We start from the raw sequence: 26,735 nt of genomic DNA, 5'->3' as shown, positions 1-26,735 counted from the left end.
TTGGCCAGTTAGTTAGGTAACAAAAGGCTGTTGGAGTGACTAGGATATAGGCTTCATACATTCTACATTATTTTTATTTTTATTTTATTTTATTTTATTTTTGGTTTTTGGGCCACACCCGTTTGACGCTCAGGGGTTACTCCTGACTATGCGCTCAGAAATTGCTCCTGGCTTGGGGGTGTTGCAAGTCAGCCCCTGAAGAGATTGACTGATGGAGGGATGGAGGATGAGGTCTTTCCCCTCCAGCTTGGAGCACGTGTCTGCCACCCTGTCTAGCCGACAGTTCTGAGGTGAAACGGCGGGTAAACAGCTCACAGATAGTCAGGCTTGTGGAAATATTAGCTTTATTCCATGGACAAGACTGAAGTCCAAAGCCTCAGCATCAGTTCCTGCCAAAAAGCCCCTCGCTTTCCACAGACCCTTGTTTTTATCCCCCAGAATCAGGTACCACCCAATGGTGGGATCAGATACCAACCATGGTGGAAGCAGAATCAGGTTCTACCCTAGGGTGGGGGCAGAATGCCAGGTCACATCCTAGGGTAGGGCACAATCACCAATCAGGTTAGGGTCAGTAACATAATAATCCCCTAAAATATTTACATACACAACAGGGGGGGACCATATGGGACACTGGGGGATCGAACCACAGTTCGGTTCGTCCTACGGTAGTGCTTGCAAGGCAGACACCTTAACTCTAGCGCCACCTCTCCGGCCCCTATTTTTATTCTTTTTTGTTTTTTTGGACCACACCCGTTTGATGCTCAGGGGTTACTCCTGGCTAAGCACTCAGAAATTGCCCCTGGCTTGGGGGGGCCATATGGGACACCGGGGGCCATGGTCCTTCCTTGGCTAGCGCTTGCAAGGCAGACACCTTACCTCTAGTGCCACCTCACCGGCCCCACATTCTACATTTTTTTTTGTTTTTTGGGGCCACACCCAGCGGTGCTCAGGGATTACTCCTGGCTGTCTACTTAGAAATAGCTCCTGGCAGGCACGGGGACCATATGGGACACTGGGATTCGAACCAACCACCTTTGGTCCTGGATCGGCTGCTTGCAAGGCAAATACCGCTGTGCTGTCTCTCCGGGCCTACATTCTACATTTTTATACACACTGACAAATTACCACCTTCCTCCAAATTTCTGTTTCTGTTTATTTCTCATTGTTGGGGTAGGTGAATGTTTGAGGAAACCTTTTCTCCTACATCTTTTTATATTATCAAATGTTTTAATCTTTGCTAACCTGGAAGACATGTTATATCTCATTTGTAATGTATTACCCTTTTGGTGACAAAAATGTTAAGTGGTAAGCTTCCCTTCCTAATAGCTAATATTCTACTTTAAGGCTATCTCTCTTTACCCTGATTCTTATTGCTATATATTTAGGTTATATCCTATTTGTCTTGTTTTGGTGGTAAGGAAAAAGGAATAATATGAAGGACATGAGGAATCAAGAAAAGAAACTCTCAGGGCTAGATACCATTTCTTCCCTTCTTTGGTGAGAAGTTTATATGTCCCCAGTAGTTCAGATATGTACACCAAAATTCAGAGAAGATAAATAAGAGTGGACTGGAACACATCTGTGAAAGGTAGAGGCATACCTCAACCACAGCCTCTGTGGAACCTAGAATGTCTTCCTATTGGTCCCTTTCAATGAAGGTAGGAGATGTATATCTAGTTGGGGGAACAGAGAAGATGAGATGCAAGGATAGTTTGGGTCTTTGAAAAGATCAGGGTAATGGAGATGTTTGTGTGAGAAGCTCTCCACTTTAGTGATTACAGGCAAGCCATAAAAGATTTCTTGAAAGTTTGAAAGCTGCACTCAGACCCCCATCTTCCACTTGATGCCTTTTCTGTGATATATTTTATTTTTTCCAGAATCATTGCAGTGTTCCTGTGGATCAGGCCTCTGAGTCACTGTTGAAAAGCAAAGCTTGCTTTGGAGTTGAAAATCTCATGAGAGTCCTGGGAAACTATTGCCGTCATGGAGACATGCATACCCATATCCGTGTGGGTGTTGTGGGTAAGGCTTTTTGGGAAGATCATGGAACCCAGGTTCCTTCAATGAGCAGGAGCTTCATTAAGGGAAAGGATCCTGTGAACCTTAGGCTTCTTTTCTGGGGCAGAGAGAAGGGGTTATGGTTTGCTATCTGAATAGGTGGACATATTGAGTACCAGAATTGCCAGGTGTTTTAAATGTTAGAATTATGGACCAAATGCATGGGGATGAGCATGAAGTTGATGCCACTTCATCCTGACAGCTACAAAAAGGAGAAATAAATATTTTCCTTTCATGGCTAAGAATACTGATGCCCAGGGAAGGGGGAAAGAACATTTGTGGTTTTCCTGGGGAAGACAAGACAGAACAGAGATTCAAAGCTGAGTCTGTCTGCATCCTAGAGCACTGAGATACGGCTAGCAGAAAGAGAATAGAGGATTTGAGAGTGTCAGCATTAGAAAATTAGTGAGAGAACATGAAAGGAGAAAGAGGTTGAAGAGGTGAGACTCTGAATGAAAATATAGATATACATACCTAAATAAGTGTAGAGAACTGAAGAGCCAAATAGTAGATTCGTTGCGAGTGGTAAGGGAAGATAACAGGTATGAAAAGTATGGAAGATACCATCAAAAGAGATCTAGAGTTACACATAGCAGACAGAAACCTTTATAGAAATTCACTGTATGTGCCTAAAGAGTAAAGCAAAAAATAGAGACAGACATAGGGATAGACATATCCAGAGGAGAAAGGGTTATAGAAACAGGCAAGAATCAGATGTAGAGATAGAGAAACATAAACGTCTATGCATACATATAGATGTATAGACAGGTATCATTATTTATATGTAAAGTCCTGTCTAGATCCAGAGGAGGCACATACAGATGCAGACATCAAGGCAAAACACATGCAGACCAAACCATTCACACACATTCCAGCTTTGCTTCTCTTAAGAGAATTTAGCTACAATAAGATACAGATTTACCCATTTTCGGCTTATTTTATTTTTATCCCACTTTATTGCTTTTCTCTTCTTTAAACAAAACCACATAACTTGAACTATCTAGTTCCGCCTCTCAAATAGAGGGGGAAATAAGGGAGAGTACCAGAACCAAACATATATGATCACTATGTCGTAAGCTAGACACAGAGGGGACCACCTACTCTAGCAGCCTGGGGGGGTGAGGGTGGGGAAATGGGATGCAGGATGGGAATAGGGGGGGTGGGGGGTGGAAGAAGGACAAATTTGGTGATGGTAATTCCCATGATTCAATGTTAATATGTACCTAAAATACTATTGTGAAAGATATGTAAGCCAATATGGTCAAAATAAAAATTATATATAATAAAAAGAGATATAAATTTGTCCAAATTTCACCTCACCGTCAGACAGCCACAGAGAGAACCAAATACACACTTTTGACTGCTTTGAAATACACATTTGTAGAAAAAGAAATAGAGAAAGGGTTAGGGCAGTGGTCAGCAACCCACAGCTCCAGAGCCGCATGCAGCTCTTTGGAAGCTTTGCTGCAGCTCCAACAGCAGGGCCGATAGCAGGGGGGCAGAGAGCCTATCATTTAAATATTTTAATTGGCTATTAATTTGCACAAATATATGTTTTACATTGTTAAATGAAAAAATTCTTTTTTTCTTCAGATCAACAGCCAACTGCACGATCCTACGTATAGCATCAAATAAGAAACAATGTATGCAATGCTATGTTTCTTTTAAATGTCACAATGGTTTTAGGGCTCCCAGGATTTTCCTTCGGAAAAGAGTCCAAGTGGCTTTTTATGTCTTAAAAAGTAGCCGACCCCTGAGTTAGGGGGATACAAACAAGGAGAGAAAAAAAAGAGACTCATATAAATCATATATGAATCATATAAAGAGGAACATACATGTAAATAGACAAGCCCACAAAGAGAAGGAATAGATGCAAAAGAAACAGATTGGAGTTGGCATAAAGAGAATTACCTCAAGAGGCAGAACAATTGAGGTGGGCAGAATTAGAAAGAACAATGCAAATTGAGAGATAGCAAGACATTTTCAGGAAGAGTACTTGCTGTATATACTCGAGTATTAACTGGACCCCCCCCCCCCAATTTTACCCTAAAAACTGGGGAAACTTAGTGATTCAAGTACAAGCCAAGGTGGAAAATGCAGCAGCCACTGGCAAATTTTAAAAATAAAAATATATACCCAAAACAATTACAGTAATTGAGGAGTCAGTAGGTTAAATGTTTTTCAATATTTATTGCTAAAGAAAAACTGTAAACTAGCAAGAGTAACTTTAAAACTTTAAGCAAAGTAGAAAGCTGCGGGCCGGCGAGGTGGCACTAGAGGTAAGCGCCTTGCAAGTGCTAGCCACGATTCGATCCCCCAGCGTCCCATATGGTCCCCCAAAGCCATGGGCAATTTCTGAGCGCTTAGCCAGGAGTAACCCTTGAGCATCAAACGGGTGTGGCCTGAAAAACTAAAAAAAAAAAGTAGAAATCCGCAGCTTAGGGCCCAGAGAGATAGCACAGCGGAGCAGATCCAGGACCAAAGGTGTTTGGTTCGAATCCTGGTGTCCTATATGGTCCCCCGTGCCTGCCAGGAGCTATTTCTGAGCAGACAGCCAGGAGTAACCCCTGAGCACCACCGGGTGTGACCCAAAAACCAAAAAAAAAAAAAAAAAAAAAAGAAATCCGCAGCTTAACAGGTAATCAAGCTAAATCACAAAGGTTAAAATCCTTCAAAACTGGATTCCTCCTCCTCATCATCATCTGTATGTCCAAACAGAGCTTCAGCTATACCTAATGTGAGGGTATTAGCACAGACATTGTCATTATTACTGAGTTCACAGATATCATCATCACTGCTGTTGGTCTCATACAAAGTGCAGAATATTGTGGGTTAAATAGTTCAGTGGCATACAGTTAAGTAGAGTTGCCTACCTCTTCAGCTCAGCTGCAATTTGTGGACTAAGCTGAAGCACCGCTTCCTCCAGCAGACGCAGAAGGTGACTGGAGACTATGTGCCTTTGATTCAGTGCGCACACACTGAATTAAATAACATGTATGATCCGAGTATAAACCGAGTCCAGGTTTTTAGGCCCAAATTTTGTGCCGGAAAAACTCAGCTTCTACTCAAGTATATATGGTAGCTAGATCTAGGGATACACCTAGAACAGTATGTGGAAGAAAGACTGAGTGTCACAGAAGCATACAAATATAGTAGCAGTGAATTTTAACATAAGGAGACTCAAAAGATAAGACCCATTGAAAAGAGATTGTATGGTTTTTACACAAGGATGATGCACACAGCACAAACAAATATTTCTGAGAGCAATTCATAGATAAATTTGATTTCTTGGGGAAAAAAGAATGGTGAGGAGAGACCTGGTAAATTTTGAGAAGTCCACAATGACAGTCATAGGACAAGGCAACTGTCCAAACAGAATAACACCACACAGAGAGCTATCAGAGATGAGTTCCTTCTTTGCTAGGGGAGTTATATATCATGAAAACCAGCTGTTTGTGTCTTGGAAACTTCCTATTAGTACCTGCTGTTGGATTGTGTCATAGAGGCCTCACATTGAGAATATTTCCTAAACTGCTTGTAAATGGGAGGAAAGTGTCACTAAAGAGATGAACATATCTATCCTATGTGCTCACAAATGAAAAAGGGAAGTAGTGTAGACATTACATGTAGGGCCTCAGTGCCTGGAGTGGGAGGCCAAGACCAGGAGGCAGGCTCTGTTTCAGACTTCTCTTGGCCTGGACACCACCTCTGCCTTGCCCTGCATTCCCATATCTTGCCAAATGTTCTTGAGGGCCTTTGCTTCCCAAAGCTATATTTTTGCTTCTTCGTAGGCCTTCCCAACGTTGGAAAAAGCAGCCTGATCAATAGTTTGAAACGAAGTCGTGCGTGCAATGTGGGAGCTGTTCCTGGGGTTACCAAGTGAGTATCCTGTTTTTTAACTCCAAAACATGACCATCCCATACTAAACCCAAATCCTACATCTTCAGCCTTTGTTCCTCTGCTTATTTTCTATTATCTTTCATTATTTTCTGGACACAGGTATCGTTAGAAGCCGAAATTTATCTAGATATAGGCCAGATCTGAGGCTGGGTGCTTCCCCTGTTAACTTCTTAAAGCCTCCTTACTACCATATGACTGAATTACAAATAAACAGATGAAGCAGTTGTGATTCAGAATAAGAAACTTGTCCAGAATGCTGCACCTCAGACTATAAGGCCACAGGATGCCAGATATAGTTTCCCTCTGTACTTTCTCCCATCTCAGATTCATGCAGGAAGTGTATCTGGACAAATACATCAGATTACTAGATTCCCCAGGCATTGTTCCAGGACCCAGTTCAGAAGTGGGTACCATCCTGTGCAATTGCATCCAGATACAGAAGCTTGCAGACCCTGTGACCCCAGTGGAGACCATCCTAAATCACTGTAATGTGGATGAGGTACAGAGACTTTTGCTATCTACCCTGTTCCTTCAGACCTTCATTCTTCCTCACTACTTCTTTTATTTCCTTCTGTTACTAGATTTCCAACTACTATGGCATCTCTGGGTTCCAGACCACTGAGCACTTTCTGACTGCAGTGGCCCACCGCTTGGGGAAGAAGAAGAAGGGAGGCACGTACAATTTGGACCAGGCAGCCAAAGCTGTATTGGCTGACTGGGTGAGGTAAGGCCTTTTGGGAGTCAGATTGCACAAAAAGGCTCATTTATGTTTGTTTTAGTGGCAGAACAGCCTGATTTCTTAGGTACCAGGGCAGGCACCAGCTCACATCCTGTTTAGGAATGTATGCTGTGATTATCTAACAATGAAACTTCTTATTCATAAGCCATCACCTGTTGTTTCTTGTCCTTATAAATTCCTTCCTTCCTTCCATCCTCCCTCCCTCCTTCCTTCCTTCCTTCCTTCCTTCCTTCCTTCCTTCCTTCCTTCCTTCCTTCCTTCCTTCCTTCCTTCCTTCCTTCCTTCCTTCATTGGGGAAGGGCAGTATCAAGCAATATTTGGGATTTATTCATGATTTGGTATTTGGGGGTCAATCCTGGCTATGCCTGGGAAACCAATTTTATGCTATATTTAACCTGGACTATATTTAAGCCATCTATTTGACCTGGCTGTTTCTGACTTGGGAAATCATACTCTGGTTATTTGATCTTTTTATGTTATTACCATCACTTCCCTCCAATCTCTCCCAGTGGGAAGATCAGCTTTTATAAACCTCCACCTGCTACCCACACTCTACCCTCCCATCTCAGTGCTGAGATTGTTAAGGAGATGAGTGAGGCCTTCAACATTGAGGATACTGAAAAAGCCAATGAAGACACCATGGAATGTAAGTGGGACAAGACAACCATTTTGCTCTTTGGTGTTGGCTAGTATATTAGAAAATAAATTCCATATTGACTCCCCATCCCCTGGCTCTATTTTTGCTTTGGGAAAAATGTTAACCAGTCCTTCACCCCACAAGGTGAAGAACTCTAACCGGAGTCATGGTGGATGGTGGTGAGCTCTTTGAATATAGGGAAGAAACAGCAAAATGTTGGCTACATGGTGGGAAACTTAGGAAATGAAAGGCTCCCATTTGTTGAAATCTTGATAGACTGAAGCATTCCTAAAAATTCTTTTATATTTCTTTTAGTCTTTGTCTCAACCACTGCATGTTTAATACTTGATTTTCATTATTATTAAGTAAAATACCTAAAACAATATCTGGCATATATAGTCCATACTTAATATTAGCTAATATTAAGATGATTATTTTGGGGGACATTAAGGTGTGACTTTTGAAAACTTTAGTAGACAGTTATTTTTTCTTTTATCTGTGCTATACAAGAGAGGTATATCTTTTCTTGGTGTGCTGAGGCTAGTCTCTAGACTGTATGGGACAGTGAAGAAAGCTGTTGCTGACTTAGCTTTCCTTCATTGGGCTCTTTACTACCATTGAATTACACATGAGGACAATACTTGCCTACTTTCAAGTTTATTCTGCATTTGTATTGGGGAAAGAAAGCCCCATTCTAAACTTTATGAAATAGGTAGTTTAAAAGAATCCAAGCTCACATTTTTCTGATGATGCTTGATTGTGGCTTCATCTGTGGGCAAGAGGGACTCTCGTTAAGTATGCCCTTTTTTGTTTGTTTGTTTCTTGTCTTTGGGTCACACCGGCAGCACTCAGGGGTTACTCCTGGCTCAATGATCAGAAATCGCTCCTGGCAGGCTCGGAGGACCATATGGGATGCCGGGATTCGAACAACCGACCTTTGCATGCAAGGCAAACGCCTTACCTTCATGCTATCTCTCTGGCCCCATTAAGAATGCCTTTGACAAAAAATTAAGTTCTGGGTAATTGAGAGTAGGGCAAGGGAAATATTAATGATAAATGTTTCTTAGGGAATTGGCTCAAGATCTTCACGAATGATTAGGAATTAAGAGACTCAGGGAATGGAATGGGGGCAAAGTCTAAAAGTAGAGAAGAAAGTTTAGCCACATAAGTAATGCAAAAGGTTTATTTGTGATTTGAAGTGGAGGCAAGTTCCTACTAAGAGACTTCGGAGATTCTCAGGGTCTTGCCAATTATAGGTTAGTATCCCAGATCACTGCAGTATAGACATCTGTGTCAAACATAGAAACACAGGATTGGGGCCGGAGAGATAGCATGGAGGTAAGGCGTTTGCCTTTCATGCAGAAGGACAGTGGTTCCCAGAGTGCTGCCAGGTGTGATTCCCCCAAAAAAAGAAGAAAGAAAAGAAAAGAAAAAAGGAAGAAAGAAACACAGGATTATGGAGCTTATGACAGTATCATTTTGCAAATGAGAAATATTCTGAGTCCCTTTCCAAGCATGCATTTCTATATCTAAAACCATGCCGTTAATCCTTTAAATGACTCAGAAGTAAGGAAAGAGCCTTTTCTCCTGACTCTTCTGGGGACTTTTCCTGAGTAGTATTTAGTTGTCTTTTCCACTGGTAGCAGGGAGGAGCCTGGGACCTAAACTTGGTATTGATTGTATTAAAGGCTTGACCACTGGAGAGTCTGACGAGCTATTGGATGGCATTGACCCTCTCGAAATGGATATCAAGCAGCTCCATTCACCTCTGGCAGGTGACATAGAAAATAAAGCCAACACGTATAAGGTACCTGTCCCCATTTTTCATGGCAACCCCGTCCTTTTATGTAGGACTTCCTGAAGTGGTCAGTTCCTTCTCCCTTGCTCCTATGAAGATTTCCTGTAATTGTGGGGGAGGGGAGATGTTGGTTGTTCCCTGATAAGTACCTTGGACACCTTTACCAAACTGGTACATAATAGGAAGAGCTGTATTCTTACTAGCAGCTTTCCTTTTTCTGGGGGGGGGGCACACCTGGCAGTGCTCAGGGGTTACTCCTGGCTCTGTACCCAGAAATCACCCCTGGCAGGCTCGGGTACCATATGGGATTGCGGGAATCGAACCTGGGTTCGTCCTGGGTTGGCTGCGTGCAAGACAAACACCCTACTACTGTGCTCTTTCTCTGGCCCACAAGTAGCTTTCCTAACCTTGACTCTGGCTTAGTTAACTCTTGTTCCTTTCTAATCATTCTGTTGTTAAAGTCGTAAATTTAGGTATCTGATTCTTCCCCTTAAATATTATTTGAGATCTCAGTCACCCACCAAGTTCTGAGGTTTGCTTCCTTTCTTTCTTTCTTTCTTTCTTTCTTTCTTTCTTTCTTTCTTTCTTTCTTTCTTTCTTTCTTTCTTTCTTTCTTCTTCTTTCTTTCTTTCTTCCTTCCTTCCTTCCTTCCTTCCTTCCTTCCTTCCTTCCTTCCTTCCTTCCTTCCTCCCTCCCTCCCTCCCTCCCTCCCTCCCTGCCTCCCTCCCTCCCTCCTTCTCTCTCTTTCTTTCTTTCTTTCTTTCTTTCTTTCTTTCTTTCTTTCTTTCTTTCTTTCTTTCTTTCTTTCTTTCTTTCTTTCTTTCCTTCCCTTCCCCTTCCCTTTCCCCTTCCTTCCTTCCTCCCTCCCTCCCTCCCTCCCTCCTTCCTTCCTTCCTTCCTTCCTTCCTTCCTTCCTTCCTTCCTTCCTTCCTTCCTTCCTTCCTTCCTTCCTTTCTTCCTTCCTTCCTTCCCTCCCTTTTCTTTCTTTCTACCATACAAGTAATGCTTAGGGATTATTCCTGGCTCTGTGCTCAGGAATCACTCCAGGTGTACCAACCAGGATTTTGTCTGCATGCAAGGTAAGCACCTTAATCCTTGCACAGCTCTATATTCTATATTCTAGTTTCCCACACGATGTTAAAGTTTCAGACATAGGTTTCCTAATAATATTAAACAATATACATTAGGCATCTATATTTTGAATATGGCTTCTATACCCCTAATTGTATTCAATCTGTTTCCTCACTATAATGTAGTGAGTAATTGGTCATAAATACAGTTTTTGAAGTCTCTTTGGGTTTACTCTACTGCTTATTATCTGTTACCTTAGGTGTCTTGCTTTTTCATTGTACTTTAAAGGATTAAATATGCTATACATATATTATTAAGATGTAACGTAAGAGTCCTTTGCATAAATTTACATTTGTGTACATGTGTACCTATATAAATACATGTATATATTCACATATATGTATGCGTTCAGAATGTTACCTGGCACACAGTGAACTTTCTGCCAATATTAGCTTTTATTCCCTATATGTATTTTCTGTTCCAGCCGGATAAATGCCCTGTTATTGTTCAGGTATACTCTTTGCTTTTCTAATGTTCAGTCAAAATAAACTCTTCCATTAGAATTCATTCATTAGAAGAATGTTATCCAATATCATAATCTTGACCTCCGTCACCTATACTGCATCTCTTTAGTGGGCACTTGCTACATTCTGATTTGTGGTATGGTTTGTATCATCTTGCTTGATTACTTTCTGAAATAACATTGCATCTGATTCATTTTTCCAGTATTTTTCTACACAAAAATTGGGTATAGAATAGATGTCAATAACTATTTGTTAAATTCAGTAAGATTCTGAAAGGTGTCTTGAGTAATGACCACAGTATTGCACCAATTGTCACTGATTAAGTAAATACATCTTCATTTTATTCTCTTTTTTTGCTTTTGTGTCACACCCAGCAGTGTTCAGAAATTACTCCTGGATCTGTACTCAAGGATCATTCCCGGCAGGCTTGTGGCACCATACCCAAGGAACAAACCCAGGTTGGCCACTTGCAAGGGAACTACTTCTGTACTATTGCTTCATCCTCCATCTTAATTTTATTTTTACAAAGCCTATGCCGTTTATTATTCATCCCATTTAAGAAAAAATGGAAACATTTGCTGGTTTATGATGGAGCCAGATTTGGAGTTTTGTTCTGTATGTTCTTACCTGTCTGTTCATGCTTACTCTGAAGAAATCTTTGGAAATAGCTTACTGTTTCTTCTCTATCTAGAATGGAGATCTCACTGGATATTGTGCCAGTTCAAACCATTATCAGAAGAGGTGGCCTAAACGCAGTGTAGACTACTACCCTATGAATAACGACATGGAGGACTGCATTGTGGATTGCTGTCCAATGCTGCAGAGGATCATGGATATTGACCCCCTGCTGCAAGGCCAGGCTCTGGCATCTGCTCTGAAGAATAAGAAAAAGAGGCAGAAGCGTTCAGGTGGTACCCAAAACCCTGTATTCCAAAAAGAACCCATGTGAGATCTTGTTTAGTTCTCCCTAAATGAGTATCTCCATGTGTCTGGCTCCAGATCATGGTTTTCAGTCAGGGATAGGTTAGGAAGCTCAAATACCAGAATAGTAGTTCTAAGTAACTTAGAAGACTTGTTAAAATAGAGATTTCTGGACCTACCCCCAGGATTTGAGTAGGTTATCTGTGGGCCAGCTGTGAGCTATGAGAATATGTTTTATTTATTTTAATTAGAAACATTGTGATTTACAAAGTTATTCACAGTTGTGTTTTAGACATATATTGTTTCAGTACCAATTCACCACTGGTGTCAACTTCCCTCCATCAGTGTTCGTAGAGTCCATCTATACTACCCCTTCCCCACAGTTTGCCATCATAACAGGAACCTTTGAACCTTTCCAAGTTTGGTCATAACTCAGTGTTGATTCTGTGGCTTGGATATTTAGTTCTGTCCTTCATTAACACCACCAATGTACCTATGTACACCACCATTTATGGTATACCACTAGTGTACAAATCCCTTTGAACCCTGCCCCCCATTATATTACATCTGTCTTTCTCACTACTTTGGGACTAGGACTGATCTAATAAAACCCCATTTAAACCATTGCATTCCCTCATGCAGTTAGAGAATGTTTCTTTGTTTTTTTTTTTTTTGGTTCTGGTGGCACTCAGGAGCTACTCCTGGCTCTGTGCTCAGAAATTATTCCTGGTGGGTTTGGGGGACCATACTGGAATGTAACATTGGTTGGCCACTTGCAAGGCAAATGCCCTACCTGCTGTGCTATTGCTCCCTCCTCAGAATGCTTTTTGGTTTTTGGGTCACACCCGGCAGTGCTCAGGGGTTACTCCTGGCTCTACGCTCATAAATCGCTCCTGGCAGGCTCGGGGGACCATATGGGGTGCCGGGATTTGAACCACTGATCTTCTGCATGAAAAACAAACACCTTACCTCCAGCCCAGAATGCTTATTTTTAAAACTGGTTCTCTGCTGGGACTAGAGCGGTATTACAGTGGGTAGGGTGTTAGTTTTGCACACAGCCAACCTGGGTTTGATCCCCAGCAATCCTATATGGTTCCCCGAGCCCTCCAGGAGTAATTCCTAAGTGCAGAACCAGCTGATGCTATTCCTTTGGGGACTTGATGAGTCATCATGTGCTTGTCTATGAAATAGCTGCCATTTATTTATGTTTTAGAAAGTTTACAAGCTGAGGCCAGAGAGATGGCATGGAGGTAAGGCGTTTACCTTGCGTGCAGAAGGTTAGTGGTTCGAATCCCAGCATCCCATTTGGTCCCCCAAGCCTGCCAGGAGCAATTTCTGAGCGTTGAGCCAGGAGTAACTCCTGAGCGCTGCCGGGTGTAACCCAAAAACCAAAAAATAAAAGAAGAAAGTTTATAAGCTATATTTAATCTCTACTTTATCAATGCACTCAAACTCCAAAAGTTCAGAACAACACATCGTAAAATATTTCTTTCTTATTTATTAGTTATTGAAGTCTATCCTTCAGCAAATGATTAATTTCTTCTATTATTCCTGAGAGACAGGCAAATGCCTATATATGCTGTTATTTTATACAGATGATAGTCTAATCAGTGCCATTTTCTTATTCGATATACATTAGAGATATTTTCATATCAGTTCACAAAATAATTTCATTACTTTTTAAATTAATTTTTTTTTTGGTTTTTGGGCCACACCCATTTGACGCTCAGGGGTTACTCCTGGCTATGCGCTCAGAAATCGCCCCTGGCTTGGGGGGACCATATGGGATGCCAGGGGATCGAACTGTGGTTCGTCCTACGCTAGTGCTTGCAAGGCAGACACCTTACCTCTAGTGCCACCTTCCCGGCCCCTAAATTAAATTTTTAATGGTACCATGATTAACTCCTAAATCTCATATATGTAAAACTTAATTGTTTTATTAGATGTCTGGCTCACAATTGTGTGACTGGCTTTTTAGGTGTTCATATTCTACTAATCATCACTGATTCATTACAGAAGTCTTTCATTTGCTGAGTAAGGCTCAAAAATAATGTGTGACACTCCAAGTTAAGACAAATAATATATGATGGAGACCTAATGAAAACCTTAGAAATTATTGACTCCATAAAGCTTTGTTTTTTGAATTAGGTGATATTCATAATCATTCATCTTGTCTAGCTTCACACTAAGTCCTGAAAATCTAGGGGTGAATTGTCCTTGCTCTCTGCACTTAACGAGGAGGAAAAAATAGTTATTGGAAAATACAGACAATATAATACTGTGATGACTACAATATGGAAAGCACAATGAGAAATCCTAGCTGAGCCTGGAGATGGTAGGGAGGTAAGGGTGACCAGAGAAAGTCTATTAAAAGAGGCAATGTGTCAGAGAAGTGAAAAATGGTAGTATGTGGCTGCGTCCAACTCAAAGCCCTCAGGCCTCTGCTGTCCCTTTTCTGTGAGGGTAATGTCAGAATTACTGAGTTGCACATAGTAAAAGAAAATTTCTGTTTTAATACTAGGAACTAATAAAAATTCTTGGATCCAGTAGTGTGCAACTGAGATAGCTTTTGTGTTTAAGTAATAATTTTACAGGTAGACCTGAGAGGCTAAGTGATTATTGCTGGCAGCCCACCAGTGTTTTTAGTTTTGGGGTTTGCATCAGTTTAGAGTGGACCATTAATGGTCTTCTTCTGGCAAGCTAGCACTAATGACTGCCTTTATTTCTCCATCTGTAGATAAACTCGGCAGCAAGCTGTCTGATTCCATGATGTCTGCTCTCGATCTCTCAGGCAACACGGATGACAATGCTGGTGACAGATGAATTGATTGACTGTCTCACCTCTTCACTCTTAGTACCAGTTCCAGTGAGGATGGGGAAATACAGAAATACATACATTTCTGTGAAGCAACAGCATAATAACAGCATATTAAAAGAAACCTGCCCTTCATCTTCTCTTTATTTTCCAGAAAATAAGATTCCCACATGCAGTAATTGGCAACCTTTTTTCACTTAACCCTTAACTCATAGAGCCCTCTTGGAGAGTTAAACATGCATGAAGTAACCTGGCCCTTGATGGACCTTGAGGTCCATGGAGGGACTTATAGCCCAGAGGTAAGAGATTTCAGGAGAGGATTCTATGGAAAGTGTCATTTTTCTGTGTTTCTCAAAGGTCTTACAAGAGAACTCAAGCCTAATTGGTGTTGCAGTGTGATTGGCACTTGTAAGAAAACAAGGCAAGGGGCCGGGAAGGTGGCGCTAAAGGTACGGTGTCTGCCTTGCAAGCGCTAGCGTAGGAAGGAGTAATCCCTGAGCATCAAACGGGTGTGGCCCAAAAACCCAAAAAACAAAAAGAAAAGAAAACAAGGCAAGATGGGGTAGTTAGATGCTCCTGCCTTGGGGAAATTCTGGAGGAATTGCTTTAACTGAAGAGCTCTGTCAGTGTTACCATCTCTTTTAGTATCAATATTTGAATTTCACAATTCAGAAAAGTTTTGGTATTATTCATTCTCGATTGTCTCAAGAGAACCATTTTATTTGGGGACTTACATGATAACTTCTCTTCTAGTATCAATAATCCATATGCCCCATTAAAATTCAGTTCCCTGCCTCATCTAGGAGAGCCTTCAGCATCTGAAAAGGACAGTAGGACTAAGCAGTGTCCGGGTGCTTAGAAAAACTCTTAGGGAGATGATGACAGCATAAGCATAGTTATCTCTTTTTTCCATAGATGGTTAGATTATAATTAGGACCTCAGTTTCTTGGGATTTTCCTGAGACTGGACACATTTGAAGGGAGTCAACATTAGTTTAACTGACTAAGCACACAAACTCTTTAATTCTCTTTGGTTTTAAAATAAGGGGGTCTTGCTAAAATTCCACCACACTCCTTTGGATTATGTTCCAGGGGATAAGGTGCTTTTCCTTTTATGCTGCTGGCTCTGGTTTGAATCCCACCACCATAGATGTTGACATTAGAAACTTCAGGAGTGAACACTACCAGCTTTAGCTCCAGAATAAATAGTTGTTTCTGTAAAAATTTGATATCAAGGCAGCTAAGCCAGTAAAAATGGCATTTCATAACCTCACATATAAAATGTATTCTAGAACTTTTAAGAGAACTTTAACTAGAATAAGTGTTTCAGTGAATAAGGAGTCTTGGAATAATCTGACCTAAACTGGTGTTGGCAACCTGCAGCTCTGTTGAAGCTTTGCTGCAGCTTCTACAGCAGAGCTGATAGCAGGGGGGCAGGGAGCGGTAACACTTATTCCAAATGCTCTGTGCAGCAGGTTGCTGTCGACTTGGCATCGCTAGGCAACCACAGCGTTCCTGGCCTGGCCCAGCCTCCTCCCTAATATCACAATGTGTGTTGTCACTGAGGGCACACTAAGAGATGTGCTAAAAGAGGGGACAATGAAAAATAATAAAAAACAAAAAAAGCAATAAAGAGAAATAAGGGAGAAGGAAAAAGAAGACAAAGAGGACTGGAATAAGAGACCTGAATGAGCTGATACCACTCAAGGCTTGAGGATATCTCTAAGGTTGTCTTGGACTATTTATTTATTTATTTATTTATTTATTTATTTATTTATTATTTATTTTTTTTGGTTTTTCGGGCCACACCCGTTAGATGCTCAGGGGTTACTCCTGGCTACACGCTCAGAAATTGCCACTGGCTTGGGGGACCATATGGGACACCGGGGGATCGAACCGTGGTCCTTTCCTTGGCTAGCGCTTGCAAGGCAGACACCTTACCTCTAGCGCCACCTCGCCGGCCCCGTCTTGGACTATTTAAGTGCTACAAAAATAAACACCAACCACCTGGTCTCAGTATTTACTGATGGGGCACCGAGCATGAGAGGGGCATAGAAGGGCTTTGTTGCTCTACTGCAGAAGGCTCTGGGTAGAACGCTGCTGTCATTTTATTGCATCCTGCACCAAGAGGCATTGTGTGCTGAAACATTTACCCGGAATGCACAAAAGTGGTGGATGTAGTTATTCAGATTATTAATAAGATAATGGTAAAGGGTTTACACCAATGCCAGTTCCATTTGCTAGTGGATGAGGTGGACAGCATATATTCTCACCTCCTGTTCCACAACAAAGTCCGGTGGCTGTCCAGAGGCAAGGTACTAAAACACTTTGTCACATGTTTAGAAGAAGTTAAAAACTTTCCTGGCCAGCAAAGAGCTGACCTTTGCTGAGCTGGAACAACCAGAGGGCTGGAAAAATTACATATTATGGTAGATATGACAGCACATCTAAACTAAATAAACCCTTCGTATGCTGGAGGAGGAATATGACTGCATTTGCAGTGTAATTCAACCTGATCTTGAGATGGAACTAGCCAATATAGCCGACAAAGATATATGGGTGTCCAAGTTCAAATGATTGACCACTACTTGAGGATGTTGCCCGTCAGGCCATTCTGGCTCAAATAATAAATATTGAAAACCTTCCCAAACAGGACAAAGTATAAACATGGAATGCTATCCCCAATACTTATATAAACATGAAAAAGTATGCATTTGGAGTCTTGTTGATCTTCAGCTTGATATATATATATATATATATATATATATATATATATATATATATATATATATATATATATTTTGGTTTTTTGGGCCACACCCGGCAGTGCTCAGGGGTTACTCCTGGCTGTCTGCTCAGAAATAGCTCCTGGCAGGCACGGGGGACCATATGGGACACCGGGATTCGAACCAACCACCTTTGGTCCTGGATCCGCTGCTTGCACGGCAAACGCCGCTGTGCTATCTCTCCAGGCCCGGCTTGATATATTTATGTAAGCAGGTCTTCTCCAACATTAGCTATGTTAAAAAACAAACATCAATCAAGGTCTTACAGATGGTAGCTTACAAGCCTGTGTGAAAATGAAGATAATGCCTTATAGCCCTGATGTGAAGACACTGAACTGAGGTTCAGGTGCAAAAATCTCATTAAAGAGGTAAATTAAATATTTTAATTAGCTATTAATTTGCACGAATATATTTTACATTGTTAAGTGAAAAAGCTTTTTTTCTCCAGGTTGACTATTAACTGCACAATCTTGTATATAGCATTAAGATAAGAAACAATGTCTGCAGTGCTATATTTGTTTTAAATTTCGCAGTGGTTTTGCGACTCCCAGATTTTTTTCCTTGGGAAACGAGTCCAAGTGTTTATGTTGCAGACCTCTGCCCTAAACAGTACTAAAATAGCTTGTGGTCCCTAATCACCACCAGGAGGAGCCTTGAGCATGAAGCTAGAAATAATTCCTGAAAATACTGACCCCAAACAAGAACAATATATATATCCTCTTGCCCTTTTATTGAGATATGGTGATTTATAATACTATTAATTATGCTTGTCGTGCATACATTATTTCAACAACACACCCATCACCAGAGTGTCCCCTTTCCTCTACCAGTGTCTCAAAAGCCCGTCCAATTTTAAGTTGATCTCAGTTCTTAGAAAAAAAACATGCCAGGGCCAGAGAGATAGCATGGAGATAAGGCATTTGCCTTTCATGCAAGAGGTCATCAGTTCGAATCCCGGCATCCCTTATGGTCCCCCATGCCTGCCAGGAGGGATTTCTGAGCCTGGAGCCAGGAATAACCTCTGAGCACTGCCGGGTGTGATCCAAAAACCACACACACACACACACACACACACACACAAAACATCCCCGGTGTTGGAGTGATAGCAGGGCATTTGCCTTGCATGCAGCCGAACTGGGACAGACCAAGGTTTATTTCCTGGCATCCCATATAGTCCCCTGCACCTGCCAGGAGCAAATTCTGAGTGTAGAGCCAGGAGTGGCCCCTGAGCACCACCAGGTGTGGCTCAAGAAAACAATCAAAAGAAACACTCCACAGTTTTGATTCCTTTGGCTATTTACTGTTCTCTTACTATGTTTCTTTATATTCCACATGTTATATACATCTTTTATTTTGATGTGCAGGTGATGACCCCTACACACAGTTAAATAAAGCCAAACACCTCAGAGTGCACAAAATTGTAAATCAATGATAATTGGTAATTGAAAATGCCTTTCTACTTTAATATGTATATAAATGAAACTGAATAAGTGCTTATATATTTTAAATTTTACATAAAATTGATAAATTCTACAAATATAATGTTGCAAGTCAGCCCCTGAAGTGGTTGACTGATGGAGGGATGGAGGATGAGGTCTTTCCCCTTCAGCTCGAAGCACGCGTCTGCCACCTCGTCCAGCCCACGGTTCTGAGGTGAAACGACGGGTAAACAGCTCGCAGACAGTCAGGCTTGTGGAAATATTAGCTTTATTCGGTGGACAAGACTGAAGTCCAAAGCCTCAGCATCAGTTCCTGCCAAAAGCCTCTCACCTTCCACAGACCCTTGTTTTTATCCCCCAGAATCAGATACCACCCAATGGGTGGGATCAGATACCACCCAATAGTGGGAGCAGAATCAGGTACCACCCTAGGGTGGGGGCAGACTGCCAGGTCACACCCTAGGGTAGGGCACAATCACTGATCAGGGTAGGGTCAGTAACATAATAATCCCTTAAAATATTTACATACACAACAATTCCCCTGTTTGTTTTTTAGTAAACAAACGATATTGTCTACAATTATTAAAGGAAAAACTAGTCAATAATAAAAGAGCAGCTGTTTGCATAAGCCCATCACAGGAAAATGTAAAGAAAAACTTCTAACCTAAACACAGGGTGCCCCTCCCTTAATATAAATGAATGATAATAAGCTTTTGCAATACTGACTCTGCCTTTAGCCAAAGGCGGGTAATGTTTCCATAGCAACAATGTAATAGAGTGAAAATTAACATACTAGCCTTTTTCAAAAATATAACATTTCTGCAAAATATACTATACACCTGTAACTTAAAAATTTTTTCAATGCTTTCTACCAAGCACTATTCTGGAACTTCTTTTTGTTCCTATACCTTTAAACTATTTTGGGGAACTTTTTGTTCCTATTACCCTTCCCTACAAAAGCATACATACAGAACATACATTTTGAAAACAGACTAATACATTAAAATACATAGTAAAACATTTTGCAATTGAAAATATTAACTATGGAAAACAATAAAACATTTAATTGGCAAGAACCTGACTTAATCAAGAGATACACTTAATCAAAGTTAAATGAGGTGGTTTTTAAATTAGATTGTTCATTTGGGCTTTACTGTTATTTCTCCTCTTTTTTAACTAATTTTTTACACCACTAACTAGAACTTATCCCATCACCAACTATGTGTAAAATATGTGGCTACCCACTTAATCCCTTCACCTAAAAACCATTAGTCCAGTCGCTGGTCTTCTTCCACGCTGATGTCTCCACGTGGCTTTCTTCCATGGGTTTCTTCAACTGGGTTAACTTGAGCCATCTCATTCTCCTGATCTGGAGGGCGGGTCCCAGGCTCACTGCAAAAAGCCGCTTCCATGCTGCTGTTTCCATGTAGAGGTCAGTAACATAATAATCCCCTAAAATATTTACATACACAACAATATAGAATTAAAAAAGTTAAGAGAGGATATAAAAATTTTACCCTTTTTAAGTTCAGTGAGTTTGGACATATATGCAATGAACTGTCATCATAATATTGTTTTGTGGTGCCAGGGATCGAACGTAGAGCTTTACATATGCAAAGCAATTATTCTACTGCTAAGCTATATCCTTGGTCCCCTAAAATGACTTGATGTGGGGAAGAGAGGTTCTACAGAGGTTTAGGTGCTTATGTAGTAAGTGTTTGTATCAGCAAACCTGATTCAAATCACCAGTGCCACATATGATTGCCTGAGCAGTCAGGAGAGGCCTCTGAGTACCACTAGGAAATGGGTACCCCTAAAAATAAAGATTGGGGTCCAGAGAGCCCCTTAAGATGATTCCCTTGGGATGAGAAGGCAGTTGTATGTAAAGGCTAGTGTAGTTATGAGCCTAAAGGGAAGCAATGTAGGTCACATTGGGAGAATGAGGCATAGATATTCAGCTCCAGGGGTCCAGGTCCCCCAGTATGACATTTGGGATGAGAGGGCTGTTGGACATCAAGACATCTCGGCCTAGAGCTGGGAAAGGGGAGTAGTGCAGGCAACTTTGAAAAGCTAGGGCATGGAGATTCAGCTCTAGATGTGCGGTTTCTGCCCATTGGATTATCAACAGATAAACACCAGGATTGGTGAAGTTCTGAGTGTATGGCTGGTAAAGGGGATTGTAGCAGAGAGTATGTAGAGATGTGGCATAGAAATTTAGCTACCAAAATACAGGTACCTTTAGGTCCCAAAGTACAGCCACTAGAATGAAGCATCTGGTGTTAGACAGCAGACAGCCATCAGGACCAGCAATTTTCTGGGACTAGGGCTGGGAAAGGGGAGTAATACAGGCTTTTTCTGAGGTTGGGGAATAAAAACTCAACTCAAGTAGTACAGGTCCACTTCTAGACACCCCTAGGCTGAGGGCTGTTGGACTTTCGGATTAGCGATTTTCTGAGCTAAGCCTGGCAAAATGGAGCAGCACGGTTAGTGTTGGGATGCTGAGACATCAAGACTCTACTCTAGGGGCTGGAAGGACGAGCCTATGATAACAAGCTTGTCACAAAGTATGATAAGTGCAGTTAGAGAAATAACTACACTAACAATTGCTACCATGTCAATGATAGAGAGAAATACAAGGGCTGTCTTGAAGATAGGCAGGGGAGGGGGAAGTTGGGAAATAGGGGACAATGGAGTCAGGAAAGTTGCACTGGTGAAAGAGGATGTGAATTTTATGGCTGAAAACCAATTATGAACATGTTTGTAACCATAGTGCTTAAATAAAGAAATTATTTTAAAAATAAGATTCTATTTTAGGAGTGCATGTCCCGGCCTTAGGATGACTTGCAAATGATGAGAGAACAGATGACATCAGGACAGGTGACATTCTGAGCCTAGGTCTAGGGAAGCAGAGTGGTGCTGGTCACACTGAGTTGCTTGTGCATATTCAGCTCAGGAGTACATGAACAGCTTTTATGTGATACACCTGGGATTAAAGGGCAGATGGATGAGAAGAGGTCACTTTCTGGACCTAGGAATGGCAAAGTTGAGCAGCTCAGGTCATATTGGGAGGATGGGCCGTAGACAGTTAGTTCCAAAAGTACGAATACCACTCCTAGTATGACACCTCTGGCATGAGAGAACAGGCAGATGCCTGGGCCATGTCTGGGAAGAGAGAGCAGTGCTGGTCTTTTTGGGAGGATAGGGCATAGAGACTCAACACGAGTCAATGACACACCTAGGATGAGTTAGCGGATGAATATCAGGACAGCAACTTTCTGGACTTAGGGCTGGCAAAGGGATGCATCACAGGTCACATTTTGAGGCTGTGCATAGAGATTCTGCTCCAGGAGTCCAGGTTCATTCCTAGGATAATGACCAGAATGAAATGAGAGCAGACAGACATGACTGCTTTAAGACCCTTTAAGACCCTTTAAGGGTCTGTGGCTGGGAAAAGGGCATGGAGCAAATCTCATTATGCGGCTTGGGCATAGAGATTCAGCTCCAGAAGTACAGGTCCTGCCCCTATGATGATGCCACTGGCATGAGAGGGCAGTTCGGTCGTCAAAACTGATGACTTTCTGGAATGACTGGGAAAAGTGAGCAATTTGGGTCTCATTGGGAGCCTGAAAATAGAGATTCAGCTTTTCATGTACAGGTCCCAACCCTACTGTGACACACTTGAAATGAAAGGGCTCAGGGACATCAGGAGGGGTAATTTTCTGGACCCAGAAAAGGCAGTGGCACAGGTCTCATTGGGAGGATGGCGCATAGAAATTCAACTCTGGCACTATAAATACTGTCTCTAATATTACATATCTAGGATGAAAAGGCAGGTGAACTTTAGAACTTGCGACTATCTAGTCCTAGGGCTGAGAAAGGGGAGCAGAGCTGGTCATGTTGGGAGTCTGGATATAGAGAGTTAGCTTCAGGAGTTCAGTACTCTCCTCTTGTACGAGCACACATACTGATGTTTGGACAGGCAACTTTCTGTGCCTAGGACTTGTACAGGGAGTGGTGCAGGTCTCTTTGTGAGACTGGAGCACAGATATTCAAATCTAGAAGTGCAGGTCTGGTCATTTGGATGAGAAAGCAGATGGACCTCAAGGGGTAACTTTAATCATCTAGGGATGGAGAAGGGAAGTGTTGCAGCTTGCATTGGGAAGTTGAGGCATAGAGATTCATCTCAGAAGTATAGATCCTCATCTTGGATTTTGCACCTGAATGTGGTGACTTTCTTAGTCTAAGGCTTTTAAGGGGGAGAGGTTTGGGTAATGTTGGGAGACTCTGTTATGGATATTCAGCACTCAGGGTTTAGATCCTGCCACTAGGATGTCATAGCTGGTATGAGAAGGATGATCGATGCCAATATGGGTGATTTCTCCTCTCTCTATCTCTGTCTATCTATCTCCCTCTATCTCCCCTCTCTCCTCTTCTCTCTATCTTGAAATAGAAATTAGGCAAGTAAAAGATAGAAGGGGCATTCAGATAGAAAGGAAGAAATCAAGCTCTTACTGTTTGCAGATGACATGCTACTATAGTTAGAAAACCCTAAAGACTCTACCATAAAGCTTCTAGAAACAATAGATTCATTTAGCAAAGAACAGGCTATAAAATCAACATGCAAAAATCAATGGCCTTATACACAAATATGATAGAGAAGAAATGGACATAAAAAACAATCCAACTCACATTTGTGCCACACAAACTCAAATACCTTGGAGTCAACTAAAAAGGTGAAGTACCTACACAAATAAAACTAAAAAAAACTGCTGCAAGAAATAAAAGAGGACTCAAGGAAATGGAGACACATACCCTGTTCACAGATTTGGAGGATTAACATTATAAAAATGGCAATACTCTCCAAAGCATTGTGCATATTTAATGCAATACCTCTAAGGATACCCATGCAATTCTTCAAAGAAGTGGATCAAACACTCCCGAAATTCATTCAAAACAACAAATGCCCACAAATAGCTAAAACAACCCTTAAGAAAAAGAAGATAGGAGGCATCACTTTCCCTGACTTTAAATTTTATTACAAGTTAATAGTCATTAAAAAAAGAAAGGTATTGGAATAAAGACAAACCCTGAGAACAATAAAATAGACGAGTATTCAGAGAATGTCCTCCTGGCATACCATCAGTTAATTTTTGACAAAGCATCAAGAAATGCAAAATGAAACAAGAAAAGCCTCTTCAACAAGTGGTGTTGGGACAACTGGTCAGCCACATGCAAAAAACCGAACTCAGACCTCCATCTAATACCATGCACAAAGGTCAAATCCAAATAGATTAAAAACCTTGATATTATGCACAGAATCATAAGCTATATAGAAGAACACATAGGTAAAACACTTCATGACATTGAGACTAAAGGTATCTTGAAGGAGGAAAGATCTCTGTCTAAACTAGTGGAAGCAGAGATAAACAAATAGGACTATATTAAACGAGGAAGCTTCTGTACCTCAAAGAAATAGTGACTGAAATACAAAGGCAACCCAAAGAATGGGAGAAATTATTCACTCAATAACCATCAGGTAAGAGGTTAATATCTAAGTTAAACAAGGTACTGACAGAACGTAACAAGAAAAATACATCTAACCCAATCAAAAAGTGGGGAGAAGAAATGAACAGACGGGCCCGGAGAGATAGCACAGCGGCGTTTGCCTTGCAAGCAGCCAATCCAGGACCAAAGGTGGTTGGTTCAAATCCCGGTGTCCCACATGGTCCCCTGTGCCTGCCAGGAGCTATTTCTGAGCAGACAGCCAGGAGTAACCCCTGAGCACCAAAAAACCAAAAAAAAAAAAAAAAAAAAAGAAATGAACAGACACCTCCTCAAAGAAGTACAAATGGCCAAAAGGCACATGAGAAAGTGCTAAAAACAACCCAATATCAGTGCTATGGGGATGTTGGGAGAAAGGAACTCTCATTCACTGATGGTGGCAATGCTGTCTAGTCCAGCCTTCATGGAAAACAATATGGAGATTCCTCAAAAAAACTGGAAATTGAGCTCCCATATGATCCAGCTGTAGCACTCCTAGGGATAAACCTTAGGAATGGAAAAACAATACAAAAATGCCTTCTGCACACCTGTATTCATTGCAGTGCTATTTACAATAGCCAGACTCTGGAAACAACTCAGGCAAGTGGGTAAAGAAACTGTGATACATATACATAATGGAATGCTATGCAGCTGTCAGGAAAAATGAAGTCATAAAATTTTCCTATACATGGATGAACACGGAAACTATTATGCTGAGTGAAATAAGTCAGAGAGTTAGACACAGACTAGTCTCACTTATCTGTGGGATTTAAGAAAATAAAATACTGTATTCGTAATAATGCCCAGAAACAAGAGATGAGGGCTGGAAGGACTGCTCATGGTATGAAGCTTGCCACAAAGAGTGGTGAGTGCAATTAGAGAAATAACTACACTAACGGCTATCATGGCAATGTTAATGAGTGAGAGAAATAAAATGCCTGTCTTGAATACAGGCAGGGGGTGGTGGAGGAGGGAGATGTGCGTCATTGTTGGTGGGAAGGTTGCACTGGTGACAGGGGGTGTTCTTTTCTATAACTAAAACTCAACTTCAGATGTTTGTAATCATGGTGCTTAAATAAAGATATTATTATGAAAGAATAAATCGAAATCTGTAAATAAAAACAAACAAAAAGAAAATGACCATGTTACTGTTTTACTTTTTTTATTTTTGTTTCTTTTTTTAAGGGGGTGGGGAGCATATCCAGCAGTGTTCCAGGCTTACTTCTGGCTCTGTGTTTAGGGATCACTACAGGAGGTGCTGGGGTGATCCTAAATGATGCTGGAGATATAACTCAGGTCTGTTGTGTGCAAAGCAAGTGCCCTTCTGTTGTACTATAGCTCTGTTCCTAGCTCTAATTTTTTTCTGACCACAAATCAGGGATAGGTCTATATGAATGTCTTCTCCTTTTCTTTGGGGAATTTTAGGGCACGGTCAGTGTACTAAAAGGACCACTCCTGGCTATATGGTCAAGCCTTACCCACTTTACTATCTCTCCAGCCCAGATTGTCTTCTTGTTTCTTCATTAAAAAAATAAAAGCTGTGTATAGCGACTCAGCTCCAGATCTACAGGTACACCTCTAGGATAATGCACCTGAAATGAGAGGATTAGTTGGACATATGTAAGGCAAGTTTATGCACCAAGGGATCATAAAGGGGTGCAGCTCAAGTCTTGTTGGGAAGCTGGGACATAGAGATTCAGATCAAGTAGTATAGGTCGGGGCCTGGAGAGATAGCACAGCAGCGTTTGCCTTGCAAGCATCTGATCCAGGAACAAAGGTGGTTGGTTTGAATTCTGGTGTCCCATATGGTCCCCACGTGCCTGCCAGGAGCTATTTCTGAGTGGACAGCCAGGAGTAACCCCGAGCAACGCTGGATGTGGCCCCAAAACAAAAAAAGTATAGGTCCTATCCCTAACATGACACCCCTGGGATTAGAGTATAGTCGCAAATCAGTACTGGTAACTTTCTGGGCCTATGTCTGGGAAAGGGGATTGTCACTGGACATTTGGTAGGCTTAGACATAGAGATTAAGTTCTAGAAGTATAGGTCTTACCCCTGGGATGAAGGGGCATATGGACTTCAGGATAAACAACTTTTTTGGATGTGTTCTTCATGTTTTTGGGATACTTCAGGGCTAGACAATTTCTTTTCAGTTTTATATCCCTTAAAACTCATTATGATAACCTCCTATGTACCTGCCAGCAATATTATGGTTGTTCATTTATCATCTCCAGAACTGCATTTTGCTCAGACATAGGGTAAACTTTTCTTCAAGATCCTCAATAAATTCTCAAAAATTAATTGTGGGCAGAAAGGATATTGGAATTACCAGGAGCCTGTCAAAAGATAAATGTCTTGCTTCTTCCTAATTTATTTCACATTTAAATTCTCCTTTATTGAACTCAATCAATATTGTCAAAACTATAAAAATCCCAAACCTGTGCTTAGTCCTGGAAGAAGTACTCACAATGCCTCATTTCATGTGCAGGGTGAAGCTGGGAGTTCTG

General features: G+C 41.4%; 1 protein-coding gene and 1 long non-coding RNA gene across 2 annotated transcripts in view; both read left to right on the top strand.

Annotated features, from left to right (window-relative positions):
* Window positions 1-14,545, top strand: part of GNL3L (G protein nucleolar 3 like) — a 37,362-nt gene extending 22,817 nt beyond the window's left edge. The window contains exons 9-17 of the mRNA XM_049767240.1: window positions 1,878-2,022; window positions 5,850-5,937; window positions 6,283-6,457; window positions 6,540-6,682; window positions 7,207-7,343; window positions 9,023-9,141; window positions 11,105-11,185; window positions 11,419-11,635; window positions 14,386-14,545. Of these exons, the coding sequence (XP_049623197.1) occupies window positions 1,878-2,022; window positions 5,850-5,937; window positions 6,283-6,457; window positions 6,540-6,682; window positions 7,207-7,343; window positions 9,023-9,141; window positions 11,105-11,185; window positions 11,419-11,635; window positions 14,386-14,471 (1,191 nt within the window). The 3' untranslated portion in view covers window positions 14,472-14,545. The remainder of the gene's footprint in view (window positions 1-1,877; window positions 2,023-5,849; window positions 5,938-6,282; window positions 6,458-6,539; window positions 6,683-7,206; window positions 7,344-9,022; window positions 9,142-11,104; window positions 11,186-11,418; window positions 11,636-14,385) is intronic.
* Window positions 14,546-14,674: 129 nt separating this feature from the next.
* On the top strand, window positions 14,675-18,513 carry LOC125999338 (uncharacterized). Its single transcript, XR_007492098.1, has 3 exons — window positions 14,675-14,871; window positions 15,003-15,107; window positions 18,423-18,513. It is a non-coding gene; the product is annotated as an uncharacterized LOC125999338 (long non-coding RNA).
* The last annotated feature ends 8,222 nt before the right edge of the window (window positions 18,514-26,735 follow it).

This window comes from Suncus etruscus, chromosome X, assembly GCF_024139225.1.
Source record: "Suncus etruscus isolate mSunEtr1 chromosome X, mSunEtr1.pri.cur, whole genome shotgun sequence".
Classification (NCBI taxonomy): Eukaryota; Metazoa; Chordata; class Mammalia; order Eulipotyphla; family Soricidae; genus Suncus; species Suncus etruscus.
The sequence above is the reverse complement of the archived record's forward strand: the minus strand, read 5'-3'. Positions and strand labels throughout refer to the sequence as shown.